This window comes from Gouania willdenowi, chromosome 6 (assembly GCF_900634775.1).
Source record: "Gouania willdenowi chromosome 6, fGouWil2.1, whole genome shotgun sequence".
Taxonomy (NCBI): domain Eukaryota; kingdom Metazoa; phylum Chordata; class Actinopteri; order Blenniiformes; family Gobiesocidae; genus Gouania; species Gouania willdenowi.
The window spans coordinates 9,082,913-9,102,654 of record NC_041049.1 but is presented as its reverse complement, the minus strand read 5'-3'; the positions used below and the strand labels follow the sequence as shown (position 1 = coordinate 9,102,654).

Below are 19,742 nucleotides of genomic sequence, written 5' to 3'. Positions count from 1 at the left end.
TATGTAAGTCTGTCCAGAGTTAAAGTCAAATAAAAGCAAGGTTATTTGTTCAACTCCAATGTGTTTGGTCATTTTCCCGTTCCAAAAATATTGTATCGTTATCGCGAGGACATTATAGCCTATTGCATTGTATCATGAACTCGTCAATATGCCAGATTCTTACTTTGAAACAGTTATCATTCAGGAAGTAAGTAGATTAAACACTGTTGATGGTCTGCAGTCTCATAATGGGTCAAATGCCCCTCAAAAAACAATTTAAAGTGAACAATGAATTGTGATCCAGGCTAAAAGTCTGAAGCCTGATCACATTTCATTTCTAATGACAGCCAAGCTTTTTACACAGTTGTAGTTATTTTAAACGATTGTAGTCGACTTGTCAATAAAAATGTCTAGCCAGCCCTTCCCATTACATCCTTTGTTTTGTAGTGTACATGAACACATTTGCTACGCATTAATTACTGTCTGCAACTAATAAGGTTATATCCATTGAAGCAGTGGTTCCCAAACTAGGGGGCATGATGTCATAACATGGGGGCGTGAGAATGGTCCTGCTAATTATTGAGCATGAAAAATATCATTTCTATGCACTCAAAGAACTTATTATTACTGTGTTTAAAATATGTGATTGCACATTTAATGTTAATTTTATGAGGTTTGAAGAAGAAGAATAGTTCAAAAATGTATGTTTTTCATTAAAGGTTGCTCTTTTTTTTACCCTTTTACTCATTTATTTATGATGAGGGAAAGCTGCATTATTGCTGCATTAAATAAAACGCTTAATGCAGTTTTTGGCTGCTGTTATAGGAACGATATCATGTTTAGCTAATTACGACGATTACGTAACTGTCTTAATTTTTTTATTCTCTAGAAAAGCGCAAAAGTCTATATGGTATTTATTTATTTGTTTGTTTATTTATTTATGAACTTTATTTGTACAGGTAAAGTCCCATTGAGACATCAAGCTCTCATTTACAAGAGAGACCTGTTTTGAACCATACATTAATAATTAAATAGTGTTGAAGATAAACAAATTAACGCCAACAAATTAGAAAAATTATAATATTTAATAATATTTAAATGAAGTTAATCTAATCAGTCTTTATTAAAATGTCTTTTATTTATTTCTTACGGAGCCCAAGGACATGACTTGGTGAAAAGAAATGTAATTTTTGGCCACGAATTAATATTTTTTAGCCAGAAATGAATACTTCGTAGCCACGAATTAATAATTTGTGGCAACTTTTTTTTTTTCTTCACCACGTCATGTCAGGGGCTCCGTAATTTCTAAATTCTTTATTTTTTTAATTTCTAAATTAAGTTAATCTAATCAGTCTTTATTAAAAGATAGATTAGATGAAAATCTTTCATATTTTATATTATTTCATTCTTCATTTCTTACGGAGCCCAAAGACATGACTTGGGGAAAATAAATTTAATTTGTGGCGACAAATTAATAATTCTTTTTTTTTTTCTCTTCCCCATGTCATGTCGGGTCTTCGTAATTTCTAAATTCTTTATTTCTAAATGAAGTTAATCTAGTTAGTCTTTATTAAAAGATAGATGAAATTAAAATTGTTCATATTTTATATTTATTTTAATTATTTATTTCTAAATCCCGACACATCAGTTGGAAGTCACTCCTGTATCTTGTTTGCTTGTGTGCGGTGGCGGCAAAAGTTGAGCAGACTTTTATTTTGAAAGGCAAAAGTTTGACGTGGGTCTCTCGCGCTTTTACTTTGAAAGGGTGCTTGCGGGTGTGAGCTGAGCGTGACTTTTGACAGCAGTTTGACAGCAGTGAGGAGGGACGCTGAGCAGAAAGGGGGTTGAACCCAGGACGAGCTGAAGAGCGTGTAAGAGTGCCGCTGCCCATCAGCCTCTGTTTACTGGCTCACTGAACCACCCGGACTCGAACCTGCAACCACAGCTGCTCAGCAGTCACCATGAGGACAAACGTGTGGATTTACCCAGTTTTGGTGTGTGTGGCGGTCATTGCAGTGGACACAGGTAAAGTGTGTTACTATTAGATGTTGATATCTGCATGATGAGCTGCTGCTTTGCTTCTGTTTTACTTCCATTTAAAAAAAAAAAAAAACACTTTTAATCAACTTTGTATTCTTCTTAAACAGATGCATGTGCACACATTGTGTGTAAATAGGAAACTATTTAATCCTCCACTGTTGTGCATTGACTGATCCTGATCACAAGCCTTGTCTTGCACTGCTCAGGTTTTCCCTCAGAGAACAGACCCTAGGCTATTCCAATGGAAACCTGCTGTGGTTCCTTTTCCAAACATTCAAACTATACTGACAGATTGAATGAAATGATTCAGCAGCTCAATAATCTCTTTGATCTCCACCTAATACCCTAAAGGCCCCTTTGTCTCACCTTGCCAGTAGATCTATGAGAAAATGGATCTCAGATATCAGATTGGGGTCATTATCGTATTAATATTCCCAGTGTGTTGAGCAATTATGTATTTTGCTCTACAAGTTTCTACTTTAATTGCCCGGGATTTGCCTTAAAGCTGCATTCTTAATGTGCAAAAGAGGAGCCGAAGCGGGTGTAAGTACATCTGTTGATGGTTCATTCAACTTTTTATACAGGCCATGACCTCCTGCCTCCGTCTAACCACATAGAGCAGTGGTTCTCAAATGGGGGTACGCCATGGCATTACAGGGGGCACTTGAGACAGAGAGAGTGGAAAATTAACAAATGAAAGCATGAAAAATATAGGGTTTAATATTGTTTATTTGTCGTTAAAAATGATAATCATAATAATGATGATGGAAATGACCTTTATTAAAACATGAACTGAAAATACAAGACAGGAGATGACCGTAAATGATAAACAAAAAAAAATAATAATAATAGTAAAATATCTATTCATGAGCTATTAAACACTGTTTTATTCCATTTATTTACAAAAAAAAGAGTCTTTAAAATGTGTGTTAACTCTCATTCATTCCATCATTATGCTCGATAGTTTTTTCATTGAATTCTAGGCAAAATGTTATCGTCAGACAAAGGGAGTACTTGGATTTAGAAAAAAGAGAAAGGCGGTACTTGAAGTTTTAGAACCACTGATCATAGGGGATGTTCTCTGTCTGAAATCAGTCAGGGACACGACCCAACACTCAGGTACTTGTAGTGGGTTGAGTCGTCGCCCACATCCGCTCCCTCTGACATCTCACTGAGTCCAATCCACAGTTATCACCTCCAGAGGTGCCGACCCCGACCTCTGACCTCCCGGGAGGTGAGGAAAGCAAAATGCAAACTCTAGTATTCGTGCATTTCTGTCCCAGTAGGAAGATAGAAAAGGTGTGTGTGTGTGTGAGGAACATCTGGCTGCTGGGACCACATTGTGCGCTTTTTAAAGCAGATGTAACGTCTGCCTAATTCCCAGACAGGGACACCTTTAACCTGCTATTTCCCCTGCATGTTTCTGATGCAATTGTTTTCTCCTGGAAGCTATATTGTAATGTTTAGTATATTAGTTCTGACAACAAAACATGACTAAATACATATCCTGTTCACACTAAGAGTTCACTCAAAAGCCCCCAGGCAGAAGTTTCAGAGAAAACGTTACACGTCAATCTTCCACCTTTGCTACCTGTTCCCCTGAGCTACAGCTGCCTTTTCCCATTACGTCTTATCTGACTTCATTGCTGTGAACTAGTGTTGTAGTACTCAGTTTTGGACTGGAGACCACATTTTGAAGGTCTTGGTTTTGTCTTGGACTGACCAGACACAGTATTTTCTGTCAAGACCAATGGAGACAGTCACTGATCTTACTATTTGTCAACTTCATTAGTATGGTAATGAGGATAAGCCCTTGGAGCTGTTCCTGACTAATGAATGATCACAGCAGAGTTTACTTTAAAAAAAAAAAAATATGTGATGAGTATTTTAACAGTTTGACACACATCTTATCTGTTATCATTGAGGAGGCGGGGTTTATGACCTATACTGCAGCCAGTCAGCAGGGGGAGCTCTGAAAATAAAAGCTTCACTCCACCGGGGAGGTTGTCCTGTTTTTTTTTTTTTTTTTTACAGTTTATGGTCTTAGCTTGTCTCGGTCTTAGTCTTGACTCGGTCTTGGATTGCCCAGACGCAGAATTTTCTGTTAAGACCAATGGAGACTGGTAGTGATCTACTATTCTTCAACTTCATTAATGTGGTAATAAGGAGACGCACTTGGAACTGTTCCTAATTAATGTTGTAATTAAACTTCACCATCATTTACCATTAGCTCACTGATTGACAAAGATATGATTATTGATTTTAGAAGACAGACAAGGATCAACCATGACAACACGACCATCAAGGGATTCAATGTTGAATGTGTTCAATCCTACAAATACCTTGGGACCATTATTGATAGCACTCTGAATTTTGAGGAGAACTGTGAAGCTGTGTGTAAAAGGGGCCACCAGCATCTTCACTGCTTAAGGAAACGGTCCCACTTCCATGTGGACAAAACTATGATGACTTTGTTTTACCGTGCTTTTATTTAATCTGTTTCATCTTTTTGCCTGGTGTCATGGTTTTGTGGGTTACCTCTGAAGGACAAAAACACACTGGGCCAGATAGTGAAATAGTCCAGTCGACTCATTGGTGAGCCTCAGCTGAGCGTGGTGTCCCTGTACTCTAGACAGTTGCAACGAATCGCCTGCTTCATTACGGCAGATTCCTCCCACCCTCTGTCTGCAGAATTCCAACTCCTTCCATCCGTTCTTAGGTTCAGGGTCCCAAGGAGCAGAACAAAGCGCTACAGGAACAGCTTTGTTCCAGCCGCAGCTGTTATTTTAAATAAGTTATAGTTTTAGATATGTATTTATTTATTCATGTAATTATAGTAGTTTTATAATTTTACTGTCTTTTACTGTGATCTTTTAATAGCTCAGTTGCCCCTCTTTCCTTTGGTCCTGGTCAGCCTGCGAGTACGATGTTGTGTTGTGGATTGTCTGTTTTTGTCAGTGCTTTGTGGTCTGTTGTTTTAATGTTGAAGTAGATACCATCCTCTGTTTTTCAATGCAAAACAAATCTACCTACTGGTACTAATAAAGTCACCTGAACCTGATTGTTATGCTGGTAATCTTCTTCTTCTTCTTCTGGTAAGTGTCAGACACCTGCAAGAACTGGGACATCAGTCCATCTGAATTCTATCAGAAATATCTCTGAAGTAGAATTTTTATGGTCTTGATATTTTATCGGTCCTAGCTTCTCTCTTTCTTGGCCTTAACTCGGTCTTGAGTCTCAAAAGTCTTGGTCTTGTCTTGTCTCGGACTGGCCAGACACAGGATTTTCAGTTAAGACCAATGGAGACTGGCACTGATCTACTATTCTTCAACTGCATGAATGTGGTAAAAAGGAGAAACACTTGGAACTGATTAATGCATGTTGTAATTAAACTTCAAACATTTAGCGTTAGCTCACTGATTGCTCTGCCTCCTTGGAAATCTATTTCAGTGCCTTATGTGCCAGACACCTGCAAGTCCTTAGGACACCAGTCCATCTGATTTCTTGTCAGAAATACCTCTGAAGAAGATTTTTATGGTTTTGGTCTTGTATCAGTCTTAGCTGGTCTCTGTCTTGGTCTTGAGTCTGAAAAGTCTTGGTCTTGTTTCAGGCTTAGCTTATCTCAGTATTGGTTTTGACTCGGTCTTACGTCTCAAAAGTCCTGGTCTTGGTGCATTCTGGTTTAGTGCAAGTCTCGGTCTCAAATAGCGTGGTCTTCTTGAGTACAACACGACCGTGCACCTTCTGTCACAATCTCCAAGTTCAGCAAATGTTTAGAATTTGGAGATAGCGGGAGTCTGAGTGCAAGGAGAGGAAGAGACTAAGTGAAATCTAATTGAGCACCCTGGCCAGACATCAGGGCTGGAACAACATCGTGATGAGTGCCAGATGTGGTCCAGCAGAGCCCAAACATTAATAATACATCCTCCCTAAAAACCATTTTCGACCACGAGGAGCCTCTAAATGATCCAGGGGTTTCAGTGCCCTAAATATACACACACGGACTTGTTGGCGACGAAGTGCGTTGTGCCAACTCAGTAGCATGAGATGTTCCTGTGTGATTTATGTAAGCTTTAATATGAAACATGAGCTTTTTGCGATGTAAAGATGTGGCGGTGGCATTGAGGAACTGCTTCCAGTAGACCTTCACACTGCTGAAGGATGGCTTTGTCCTGCTGCTGAACCCATTTCAATCTCATGTACATTATGCCACTTCTGTGCATAGGTAGAATCCTCTTTTGATGTAGTTCTCCCAAAAATGAGCTCTCAACAAAGCCCAATAAATAACCTAAATAATGATTTATAGGATGTTCTGTTACTCCTTTGACAGCTCCCCATTCTTTTGTCCATGTACTTGCTCATATGTCCTCAGTTGTTGTCTACCTTTTTTTTTTCATTCAAAACTGAAGGAATGTAAATGTCACCCTTAAAGATCTCATGAATGGGGGGGAAAGAATGGTGTCGGATTCCACTTGAAGCCATAAAAAAGGAAAAGTGTTTTTATGAGTATGAAAGCTCTCACTGAAGCAGCCTCCAGTTGGACATTACTCTATCACTCTGCCTGTCTCCACCCTTCAACACCCAATCTGCATTTTCCAAGCACCTTGGTTAGAAGAAGGACTGCTAGGGAGGGAGGGGTGGGGACTCCAGCTGGGCTTTGATCCGGACACACATTTCAAACTTGTTTTTCCAATACATAAACTCAGCTACCTGTTCCGTCAGCTGAAGCCAGCTTTGAGCTTCTTTTTTCAGGGTTAGGGTTACAGCAGAGCTTTGAAAGGTAAAGGACATGTGAAACAATTATGACAAGGTTTGATTGAAACCATAGTGGATGTTCAGTGCTCTAATACTGGAGTTTGACATGATTTTCTTGCCAGCTTCATCATTATCAGTAAGGATGTTTGTATTAGTTTTTTCTGATATCCGATATGCCAACGTTGTCCAACACTAAATTTCCGATATTTGATATTTACCAATACGATATATACATGGAACCCCCTCCCCACCAACCCAATTGTTGGTAACATTATATTAATCTCCATGAAATAACAGGTTAAGGCTACCCTTAATGTGATATCCCACTGGATCTATTCCACAAATAAACATCATCCCTGGAAAATAAGAATTCTTGTTCATATTTAGTAATAGAAAAAGTGCCATAGCCTATTCGTTTTTAATATGTTGTCTCAAGCAACGGCATCTATTGGTTTTTCGATGGTTTTACCATCGACATGTCGATGGAAAAACCAATACCGAGGTCATCCAATATCACATTTTATGGCTAATCTGCCATTAGTATCAGTCGGCCGATAATATGGCCCATACTAAGATTATATCTTTTTAATATTATTAATCTATCTTCTTTACGTGTCCGAGACTGATTTTACCATTCGGGGTACCCCAACATTTAAAATATTACTAAATCATATTGATATGAATAAGTTACATACTCATTGATTAATTTAGATCTTTCTTTATAAACATTTAGCCTCCCACCAGAGCCCCCATGTAGTATCTGAGGATACCTATCATTGTTACTTCAGATCATAGTGAATAAGGCCTTATTGTAATTTTTTGGGTAGGGGGCAGCACGGGAGGGTAGTGGTTAGCACATCTGCCTCACAGTAAGTGTCCTAGGTTCAAGCCCCTATCTGGATACTTAGGTCCTTTCTGTGTGGAGTTTGCATGTTCTCCCTGTGCTTGCCTGGGTTGGGTACTCCAGTTTCCCCCTACCATCCACAGACATGACTGTTAGGTTGGGGGTGAATGGGAGTGTTGTCTGTGGTATAGTGTAGTGGTTTCCATAAATGGCATGTACTGTAAACACATAAAACTGGTGTACGTAAAACCATTTATCACTGTGGTACGACTGAAGACATATTGAAATTTTATAGGCCAAAAACTTTAGGAATATGTGAAAAAAATGGGTTAAGAATGCAATAACTCTTGCTTCATTCAGTTTTATAAATCATGGCTATAGCAGACTACATCTTTCAGGAAGAAGGCCCAATGTCTGATTTCTAGGTGTTGACATGTGTCTTTTTCATAAGGAGTTTGCATGTTTTCTTGGTGGTTGCGTGTGTGCTTATGTTTCTTTCACAGTCCATGGACATCGATGTTAGTTCAAGTTGAATTTCTAAACTGTTCATAGGAATGAATGGGCATGTGAATATTGAAAGCTAGGAAGAGGCCAAATTGACTTCACCTGTAGCAGATGTGTTAGCTAACTTCCTGGGGATGTTGGATTTGTCCATAGCGGTGTTGTGATCAAGACCACACTATCCAAGGCCAAGACTTTTTGGATTCGAGACCGAGACAAGACCAAGACCATAAAACCCCATTTTAAAAACCATGACATGGTTGAACAGTTTAAGAGTATTCTCTCTTTATTTAAGTTTTCTTTTTAAATACTTTGAAAGACAAAAACAAGGAGTCTGCAACTTTTTCAAAGCACAAAATCTCAAACCCTGACAAGTTTTTTCCAACTAAATTCGTACAAAAAAGAAATCCTTGTATGTATTTAACAGCCACTGATAAGTCAATAATTATTTAAAATACTTGAAAATAAGATCTTTATTTGTCAAGTGAATGAGCCCTGAAGTAAGTGTTCAGAGGTATTTATGACTAGAATTAAGATGGACTGATGTACAATGTTTAATGTTTGAAGTCAAATTAAACAGGAATATTTCCAAGTGCTTCATCTTATTATCACATTAGTGAAGGTGAAGAATTGCAGAGCAGAGATCAGTGTTGGTCTCGACTGGTCTTGAAGGAAAATTCTTAGTCTGGCCAGGCCGAGAAAGAGACAGAATAAAAAATGGCCACAAAAATGTGGTCAAGACTGATTTGAAGTGCTGCAACACTAGTCCATAGCATTCCCTTAGTACTGGCTCTGCAATAGACTGGCATCCTTTACCCTTCCTTGCATTCTCAGCCAATGATAAGGATTAGCTTTGCTAGTTTAATCCCTCATGGTGATGTCATTGGTGCACAAATAATGCAGCTTCATCTTTGTATTTTGCAGGTTTTGGCAAAAAATCACGTCAGTTGTTACAAAAGTATGAAAAGACTGAGAACCACATGCTGGTTTGCACAGACTGTTCTCGCCCCCCATTGGTACGAACCAGCCGATCACAAGAAAACTGCGCCCGAAAATGCAAAAAGGTCAAGAAAAACTTTAACTGCAGGTAATTTTCATGTCTCTGTGTGCGTGTCTCAGAAGTCCAGCAGAGTTTCCGCTCCCCCTCTACTCTGTCAGTCATGTATTTACATATTTTTCTTGTTTATCATCCATTCATCTCTCGACTACTTCCCGTTTGTCTTTTTCAGGGCTTTCAACTTTCAAAAGCACAACAGGAAATGCCACTTGCTTCCCTTTGACCGTTTCACCCACGGTGTGCTAAAGCAGGCCAACATCAACTTTACTTTGTATGAAAAAAAAGGTAAATGTCACAATTTTTACAGAGCCAAAATTGTTTCCTGTTTTTCTCAGTCGAACATTCAGGTGCGAGGACAGATTTATACGGGCAAGTTGTTTGAGATTATGCAGTTTGAAAGAATTTGGTTTGTCTGTTGACGCAATAAAAGCAACTCTCCTCAGCTCCACTCGCTGTTTAATCAGGCTGTTGGCAGGAGGCGCATACATAAACATGTATCACACTTAAAAGGGGTGTAAACACACGCACACAAAACATCATTGCTTACAGTTAGAGCACAAAAGTTAACCATAGGGCAAGAAAAAGAATCTAGCAGTAGAGTTGACAGTGAATATGTGAAAGCTTCTGTCAATGACCTTTAATAAACTCTGTTTTGATAATAACATGCATGCTGGTACTTAGCAAATTCTGGCCTACCATATATGGGGAGAAAGGTCCCAGGTGGTCAAGGCTGTGCACACATTTTAGAATTGTTGAAATGCTTTGTAAGATGGCATTAACGAAGGGAAAGGCTTTGTCATAGAGAGAAAGCTCTTGATGTTTTTGAATGTCTTTTATGTCTTATTCAGATTATATAAGGGAGTGTATCATCGGCACCAAGGACAACTACAGAGGGAGAAGGTCCTGGACAAAGTCAAACATCACGTGTCAAGCTTGGTCAGATAGCAACATCAATGAACACACGTAAGTCTTATTCTATGATCTCACATTCCAACAAATACATGGAATTAGTAGCTTTCAGAAAAAAAACTTGCTCCCTTTCTTATCCACCTGTCCATTGTGATTGATGTAAATTGGACAAAAACTAACTTTTTGATCAGAAAAACAGCTGTACATCACTATCTGTGTCAGCCGGTTGGAGTAGGTGAAGAGAGAAGAAGTAACTTCTTTCTCTAGCCAAAGATATCTGCAGGAAGAGAGAAAATGGCAGAGTATCAGATAAAATGTCTTTGATTTCTCTATTTGTTTAGAGTTTTTTTTATTGATAAAAGAGTTTCTTATATCTTGTATGGTGCGTAAAACAGGGACAAGAACTAAACTTGCTCCCTTTCTTATCCACCTGTCCATTGTGATTGGTGTAAATTGGGCAAAAACTAACTTTATGATGAAAAGACGGCTTTACCTCACTATCTGTGTCAGCTGGTTGGGTTATGTGAAGAGAGAGGAAGTAACTTCTTCCTCTAGCCAAAGATATCTGCAAGAAGAGAGAAAAGGGCAGCGAAAGCACAGCCGAGGATACAAAGATGATGCATTAAAGATGCTCCCCAGTAGTCTGTACCAGAAGTAGGGAACATTTGGCCGGGGTCAAAGATTTAAATCATATAGATTGAAGCTTTATCCTTAAAGTAGCAAAAATTCAGCTTCCCAAACGGGATTTGTGAATGACACGGTGATAATCTTTCACTCGATCCATTCACTGATTTGTTGGTGATTTTGCCCACTATACTTCAAAGCTTACATCTCTAATCTCAACGCTTCCTTTAGCGTCCTGTATATTCCCTCTCTGTATCTCTGTTTCTGATACTGAACAGGCCCTGACTATTGATTTATTGATGTTCACTTTATCCTCTTGCACCTCAGGGGTTAAAGGAAGGTGGAGGCTCAGAGACAGTTGAGCGTTTATCCAGAGTTAAGTCAGATTTCTTTCAACACATGAGGGAATGTCGTCCCCGATGAGGATGTTTCCCTTTTTTTCCCTCCCTGTGCAGCACTGTCGGCCTTCAGGTGTATCCCAAAGATGTTTTCTCTCAGCTACGGCGAAAGGTTTGATCTGTGACTCTGTGCCAGCATCTCATTAGCTGAGCACATTAGTTACAAGACTGAGTAATGAGTGTAAAGAAGTGCAGAGTGAAAAACAGAGGGGAGACAAACAAGTGCAAAGATTTATAGACTGAAGCAATGTTCTGTCTGATCTCTAGCCAAGCTTACTACAAAGATACGAGCAATCCAAGTTCAGAGTTTCAAAATTCTCTATGTCTGTCCTCATTCAACAATCTTTTCTTTCCTACTCACTCATTCTTCTAACTTTCCGAAAGTAGTTGTTTGTGTCACAACTTCATTTGAAACATGGTCGCAATACTTTTTTACAGTAATCTCAGGGACCTCGATCGTCTTTACTTTTCAGCAACTCTCAACTTTGCGAGGCTTTGAGGGAGCTTTACTAAGAGATTTAGTGCCACTGCGGGGTCATCTAACATGGGACTGTCCCGCTGCTTGACAATTACCCACATATTGAAGCACGTACTGTTTGAGTTTCAGGTAACTATTATTTTCATGCTTGACTGATTGCAGTCGAGTTGATGTGATTTCTCCGGAGGTTCGGTTCCAGGATAAGGGGCTTCCACCTGTTGTCTATATGTAGTGTATAATTCAGAGCATTGGGAGAAGTGTGATTTGATGCCCAGCCAAGCATAGAGAACAGAAAGTGGCTTTTCTCCTCCCATTAATAGTTATTCATATATAACATTGCCATTCCCTGGACGGTACTTTACTCTACATTTCCTCTAATTGAAGAATTTAATCTGCCAAGCTGTGGTCAGCAATGATTTAGAAATTGTTTAATGGCATCATGTGGGTTTTTTTTAAGGCTTGACTAAACTAAAAGCAGTAATGCCTGAAGTGAATATTTACTGTGCACCTTTGCAAGCTAACTAGGATAATCTTGGACTATTTATTACTGTAAGAGTTGCTAGTCCAGGCAAGTTCATTCAGAGAGCGCAAACCTCAGTCAAACGCCATATCTCCTCTTTGCCAGATATTGGCAGTTATCTGGATTATTGATCCTGATCATGGTAAAAGGATTTGAAGAAATGGGGCACCCTCATTTTTTTGAAAAATCGTTCCGTTCCGGATTAGACTTTGTGGCGTAGTCGAGGGTCCAACCCAACATAACTGAGTCAAATTTAATAAAGATCAGTCAATTATGAAACGAGATATGAAGTTTTGCAATTTTGCCAATGATGAGAAACAGGAATTTTACAATTTTTGAAAATTATCCAGAATCAGTGCATTAATGCATTCTATCTTTGGTTAAAATGTTCTTAAGATCTGTAAAGTAAACCACTGGTGAAAGAAGGTAACAAGTTAAGTGTCCCATTTGGCTAGGCATTGAAATTGAATTGGATCATGCTGGTTTATTAAAGTGTATAAATGTATTGGAGGAGTAAATGTAGAAAATGAATGAATGAATATTTTAACCAATAGACAACAAGAGGGGATATGCCATTGCTAATTCATGCTAAAAGCTAACAGAAAGAGAAACTGAAGGAAAATGAACATTAAGTTTGAGTTTTGGGGTGAGAGCGTTGTGATCAATAACTTCACAATCAATCTAATCAACCCTTAAAGATGGACTGAGGTGTGACTAAACACAACTATGACTCTACAAGTGTATTGTATTTTTTAACAAGGTCAGGATACAAATTTCAACTCATTGTTTTACGTCTCATCATGATAATGTTGTTAAAAGCCTATTCTGTCTTTAATATTGAAATAATTTGAACACAAAATATTCATTCCGTCAGCTGGATGCACTGCAAGACATTTTGCAGCATTTACCTCAGACCTAAATTTCCTCCTTGGAGATCTCCAAAATCCAGCCAACATGTAAAGTCTACCCGGAGAGCGAAGCATGTGTGCTCAGTGTCTCCCTGCACTCCGGTGGGAACGGATTTTGGCAAGGAGATGAATAACTGGTTAACATCTGTTAGCACAGCATAATTATGGTGAATTTGCAGAGGACGGCCAGATGCAACGGTTTTTTGTGGGGTGTGGGGGTATTTGTTTTAAAAAGTCTTGTAATCCGATTTATAAATTAAGGCTAGAATTATGCTAAAAATGTTGGATTTTGAGTTTCAGAGTTGCATAAAACAGACGTAAGATTTAGCCCTTGGCAAGGCGTTGCTGTGGAATTGAACAAGTGTTTTATTTTAGTCACATATAGTACATTAGTGAAACTATTTTGTTGGACGTCACCTAACCTTGTTACACTTTGACACATGAAGGTATGGCTTTGTAGCCTAAAGGGTTTCCGCTGCACTCTCTTTGCATTCTGCTCTCGCTTTTTCCGGGGATTTAAACTTCTTCAAAGCAAAATGATGTTGTGCATTATTGTCAAAACCTTGTGTAAGCCTCCCAGGCACAGAAGGGAGAGTAGATCAGTCTCGATAAAGAGCCATGGCCTGGCGTAGGGGGCGTTGAGACAAGCTGCAAAAAGGAGCTTGGACTTGGACACGCATAATCAGTTAAACAATTAGCTGAAGTCATTTTGCTCAATTCCTAATGCTCTCTTTAGCAGCTCCTTAAATCCATCATTAGCTTCTCTTTCCTTTTTGTTGAATGCAAAAAGCTCCTCTATCTTCGTTCAGTCTTTGTGGGTGGGAGGGGGAGTTTGGTTAGCTGGATCAGGGGTGTTGACATACCAGCTTTTAGTCATCCAGCTCTGACAGAAGAAAAATCTCACACACTGCCCCTTTAGCCAAGCAGTCCCATGCTTTTTCTTTTCCTTCATCCCCATGACCAGTCCTCATCTTCTTTTTTCTACAATTCTGCCTACTGATGTGATATAGAAGTTGACATAAAAAAGATTATTTTAACATGTTTAATAGTTGCCAGAGAAGGACTTGCTCGGGTGGATCTAAGTGGACCGTTGCATTGTTCTGTGCTGTTGGTGGTTACTGTCCTGTGACAGTCTGGCGGCTTCACCCTTGAGTAGCTAGGGTATGGTTGGAATCAGTAAGGCGGTCAGTCATGCAAAAGGTGCAAATCAGGAGAAAAGTATTGATGACATGATTTGCATATGATAGCAAAGCAGAGGCTTTCTAGGCTGTAAAACGCAGCCGGTCACGAAGACCAACTTAGCATTTTACGAAGGGAGTCGTGTATTTTTCTGTTTATGTCTTTCGGAATTTATTTGGATTGTTATCGAGAGGGGCTTTAAGCAGCCAAGTGTGCGAGTCCTCGTGGAAATGTATTTGCACAGCTCCCAGTATCAGTTAACACATTTAATAATGCCTGTCTGCACTCCTGTAGGTTTTATCCAGATAGGTACCCGAAGCAAGACCTTAGGGAAAACTTCTGTCGCAATCCCAACAACGACCCTGGTGGTCCGTGGTGCTACACCACAGACCCCAACGTACGAGCTGAGGAGTGTGGCATCCCTCAGTGTTCAGAGGGTAAGGCAGGACAAAATGCCATCGTATGCCAATGACCTAGTCAGATATCTTGTTAGCTTTACTCAACTTTTATTCCCACCCTTAGATGTTTGTATGTTTTGCAATGGGGAGGATTATCGTGGCCAAATGGACCATACGGAGAGTGGCATAGAGTGTCAAAGATGGGACTCTGCACGGCCTCACAAGCATCACTTCCAGCCCAAAAAGTATGCTGCAAATCACCGAGTAATCTCTCCTCCAGACATCAGCACACACACCCAATGCAGATGCTTAAATAAATGAGGCTGATACTCAGGAGAGGAAGACCTCACTAGCTGTGATGACTTATACCTCGCCCTCATATTTCCCTTTCCCCCCCATTTCCTTCCTTTTCTCCTTTTGTTTTCAGACACCGAAAAGAAGATTTAAGGGACAACTACTGTCGTAATCCAGATAATCGTCTGCGTCCCTGGTGTTACACAATGGATTCTAAGACTCCATGGGAGTACTGTAACATCACTGTGTGCGGTAAGAGCTCTCAACGTCTACTGTAGAAGTGTTGCATAAAAACTTGAGATAAAGAAACACAAGACAAACCCATTATACTTTGGACTTTGTAATCTTTGTTGTTTTTCCTCACTTTGTTATCCTTCAGGCTGTCCAGAATAAGGTTTTCCGCACTTAGAAATCTTTTTAAAGATTTAAAAGAGCAAACACAGCCTTGACTTTTGACAGATGGCAGTTTGTGCAACAACAGAAAGTTGTTTGTGTATGACGGTGGATGGTTTTGGGGATTTAGAGAGTAATTGTGGTAGAGGGAGTAGAAAAAAGTGCCAGCAGAGAACGTTGAGCCTTTGTTTACTCGGCTGAGTGTTTAATGTGGTGTTCAGCTTTGGTTTTTCAACAAAGAAAAGTGAGCTCAGCTTTTGTAAAGATATAGATTCAACTTGTTGGATTCAGAAGTGTTTATTGTTCAACACCGTAGGACTGAATTGAATAGGTAAGACACTTCATATCGTCTTTGAGGTATAATGATAGTTGTGGCATTTTGTTGGGATGACGTAACTCTGTATTAGATGCAATCATCAATGTTGAAAAAACCCAACTGCAGATGGCTTTTCATGATGCTCTTGAGGTCTTGTGTCAAACTCATTTTAGTTCAGTGGCCAAATACGGACCAGTATGACCACAAATGGGCTGCAAGTTTTAGGCAGGAAAACAAAATATTTTTACCATTAACGTGCCCAAGTTTGCCCTTCCAGTTACAAATTAGACATAAAGTATGGAAGGAATCAACAATATTAAAGCAATAAGTGACAGATACCTAAATGTCCTTTGATTTATTTATTTATAGTTTGACCATTTTTTATTTAAGTTGGGGAGATTTAGCGAAATGATTTGAGAAAAATGTAGAGTTCTTTCAACAACAATTTACATCTGAATTATTTTGTAATTTACACCGTGATTCATGTTTTCTCCTGTGGGCTGAATCGGATGCTCTGAAGTGCTGGATTTGGCCCCCGGGCCTTTAGTTTGACACGTGTCTTAAACCCAAGTCAAAGGCTTTGGGACCCATCATTACACCTTATGAGTGAATGGCTTTAAAAAGGATGGTCTAATGGGGAAACTGAATGGAAATATGATGGACATGTGATGTTTTGTGAAAGTTAGCCCTTCAAATAAATCAATCATGAAAAGAAAGATTTATTACCCACCTGCAGGTTGATTTATAAACTGTGCTAAAGAAAAACCCTTTGCCACATAGTACGTAAGGCAATAAATAATCATGGCTTCAATTGACTCATTACAAATGGCAGCCTGGCTGTATTGTAGTTTGGATATCATTTTCCTTTATGTGTAATATAAAATATAGAGTTTAAAGGGAAATCTCTGTGGACCAAGCAGGGTTTTTATCATTGGAGAATTGGCTCCTTTTTTTTTCTTTTTTTTTTGGTAAAAATATGCCTGAAATATTCCCATATGCCCAACCACACAGAGTGTCCCTCTTTGTCTCTGTCAGACACGTACACATATGCAGGTTATGATTTACAGTGGAGGCGGAGGATCTGCATTTGTCCAGATGTGTGCATCCCTCAATGCCTGCCCTCACAAAGATAAAAACCACTGACCTGTACGCCACAGCGCTCACACAGACACTGGCATGCATTACATCAAGCCGAAGAATCCCTCGTTTCCACCCACCTTTTTATTTCTAGCCTCAAAACATCCCCTTTTTTGCCTCCTCCATCTTCTCCCATCTCATCTGTCAAAGGCTAAGGAAACAGAGACACAAGTAGGATTCCATCTGAGCATGTTTCGAATAGTTTTTGTGTGAATAAAAATGCCCGAGCTACGTACACCGGGTTAGTTGTGATAGTTTTGTTGAAATAAACAAACTCTCCTAAAACAGAATTTTAATTGAAAGCAAAAATGAGATTGAAGGATTTCCCTGCGTTGTGCACTGTCAGCAGGTTAAATAATCATGGATGTTGTTGATGTCCCTTTGAGAAAGAATGTGGGGCACCAGTGTTATGAACACAAGGGTTTCTATCGCAGCAGAGGCAGGGAGGGGGAGTGCTACTGTTTTTGATCATCTGTCTCTCGGTTAAACATGACACATTCTTCTAGGGATTAATATCCCCTCCTTCTCTGCCTCCCTCATTCCTGCAATCCACCTTCTTTTTTTTTCTTCTTTTTTTTATGTGTGAATGCTTTCCTCTTTCTCATAGATCCACTCACATTTGCATTTGGTTGGTTTCTCAGATTCAGTCCCCGTTGAGGAAACGGAAGGCAACATCACAGCCTGCATCGAGGGAAAAGGCACAGATTACAGAGGCACAATGAGTGTGACTCCTGATGGTGTGACATGTCAGCGCTGGGACTCCCAGTTCCCCCATAATCATACGTTCATTCCTCAAAACTACAAATGCAAGTGAGTGATGCTCGTCGACATCGGTCAAGAAAGGTCCTTGATCTTCTGTGACATAGTAGAGCAGACATAGGCAAATGGTGGTCCAGGAGCCACAGTGGCCCTCAGCCTAATAATGTATGGCCCCCCAAAGTTAACGCTCAATTTGACTCCAATAACAGAAAAAAAGGGCAGCAAAAATGCACATACATAGACATAACGAGAGACAGAAGTAATATAAAATGAGACACAAATGTGTAAAATAACTCAAAAACTAATCAACAAAATTATGGGACAACAAAAACACACAAAATCATAACAAAATTACACAAAATGATGGCAAAAATTTACAAAATGATAGACATATGTATAAAATGACTCCTAAACTAATTAACAAAAATGTGGGACAACAAAAACTCACAAAATGACAACAAATACACACAAAATCATAACAAAATTGCACAAAATGACTCTAAAAATGATGATAAGAACATACAAAATAAGAGACAAATGTAAAAAATGACTCCAAAACAAACATATGGGACAACAAAAACACACAAAATGACAACTAAAATACACAAAATGACAAAAAAAAAACAAACACAAAATGACATCAAAAAGATATGAAATAAGAGACGAACGTACAAAATTACTCTAATCAACAAGCATATGGGACAACAAAAACACACAAAATGACAACTAAAATACACAAAATGACAACAAAAATATGGGACAACAAAAAATTACAACAAAAATCCACAAAATGACAGCTAAAATACACTAAATTACTACAAATCACTCAAAAATGACTCAGAAAACCAAACTTGATCAAAAAAACACAAAATGATGACAAAAACACACAAATCGACATGAAAAAAACATACAACATAAGAAAATATATACAGAATGACAACAAAATCACACAAAACCCTTTCCTGTATTATTACTCAGATTAGTCATTATTGTAAATCCTGACATGAATGTTGATTTTTGTGGCCCCCGTTTCTGAAGTGGAATCATTAGCACCATCATTTAAGTTGTAGTTTTTGTGTATGTTACAGAGATCTCAGAGAGAATTACTGCCGTAACCCTGATGGTGCCGATTACCCATGGTGCTTTACGACAGATCCCAATCAGAGGACAGCAAACTGCTCCCACATTCCACAATGTGGTGCAGATCCAACGCAAAAAACAGGTACATTTTCCCCAATGTTTTCTTTCTCACTGAAGATCGATTAACAGCAAAAAGTTTCTTCAATGAAATATTTAAGTTTACTCAGAGTCATGTGATCTCTGTTTGGATTCGAGGCTTTATGCAGATTTCCCAGGAAATATATCAGAGCTCAGAAAGTGTTTGGCAAGGCAAACAGTGCAGATATACAGTATAGTAGAATTAACAAATCATTGCTGCATATAACTTTCTTTCTTCAAACACGGGCTCTACCTAAAAGGTTTGATGAAGTCAATTCCCAAAAGGTACAAACTGGTTTTTATTAAGGCCACCAAAGCCTTTGATAAATGCCCAACTTTCAGCAGAAAAGCTGGAATACAAGGTCGGAGTCTATGTGATGAAACCCCTGACCTGCAGATGATTATTAGGAGTGCTGTCATAGAACAGAGCCACTGCATCCCATTCCTCACAAGAACCAATACGTTGTATTTTGGCAGTAGCGCTTCATTTCCCAAGCTTTTCTGCTTTACATTTCAGAGGCCTGCAGGTGATCAAAAACAGCCAGTAAGTCAGTCACTATAGGCCTTCTCATGTTTCTGGTAAAGAGCAGACATATTACAGAGTTATTGTTCTAATATATCTAAGAACCACCAGTTAGAGGGAGGCCGTTTACATGAACCTGTCTGAACCAAGACGACCGTAAAGCTTCTTTTTGGGGTTTTCCTCAAAGTTTCCGCAGCATGTTTTCTAACTGAAAGTTAGTGTTTTGTGGTGAGTTTGCAATAAAAAAGGAATTAGTGGCTTTCAAGTCATGTAACGTAGGGTAGTTAAATGGCCACTGTTCACAGGATTGATTTGGGGAATATTCTGGCTTTTATGTTGTTGCATACAGTTCCATGGATGTCTGATATTAGGAAACTAGGAGCAATAACGTCTTCCTTTTCAGTTTGGCTAGAATTCATTTGGCAACATTAACAGAAGAAGTCAGGTGGGATGTTTTCTGAAGTTGCGTTGATGATGGAAGCCTCTCGTTCTTTAAACGATGAGGCTATAAA

The 19,742-nt window shown here is 39.1% G+C and overlaps 1 protein-coding gene across 2 annotated transcripts in view; it reads left to right on the top strand.

The window, feature by feature from the left end:
• Positions 1 to 1,814: 1,814 nt before the first annotated feature.
• hgfa (hepatocyte growth factor a) overlaps positions 1,815 to 19,742 on the top strand; it is a 30,947-nt gene continuing 13,019 nt past the window's right edge. The window contains exons 1-9 of one of the 2 annotated variants that reach the window (XM_028449754.1): positions 1,815 to 2,004; positions 9,044 to 9,206; positions 9,349 to 9,461; positions 10,025 to 10,139; positions 14,487 to 14,629; positions 14,715 to 14,835; positions 15,018 to 15,136; positions 17,372 to 17,540; positions 18,578 to 18,711. In XM_028449754.1, coding sequence (XP_028305555.1) covers positions 1,941 to 2,004; positions 9,044 to 9,206; positions 9,349 to 9,461; positions 10,025 to 10,139; positions 14,487 to 14,629; positions 14,715 to 14,835; positions 15,018 to 15,136; positions 17,372 to 17,540; positions 18,578 to 18,711 — 1,141 coding nt within the window. In that variant the 5' untranslated portion in view covers positions 1,815 to 1,940. Of the gene's footprint in view, positions 2,005 to 9,043; positions 9,207 to 9,348; positions 9,462 to 10,024; positions 10,140 to 14,486; positions 14,630 to 14,714; positions 14,836 to 15,017; positions 15,137 to 17,371; positions 17,541 to 18,559; positions 18,712 to 19,742 lie in introns of both variants that reach the window. The other variant, XM_028449753.1, reaches the window with a different exon arrangement.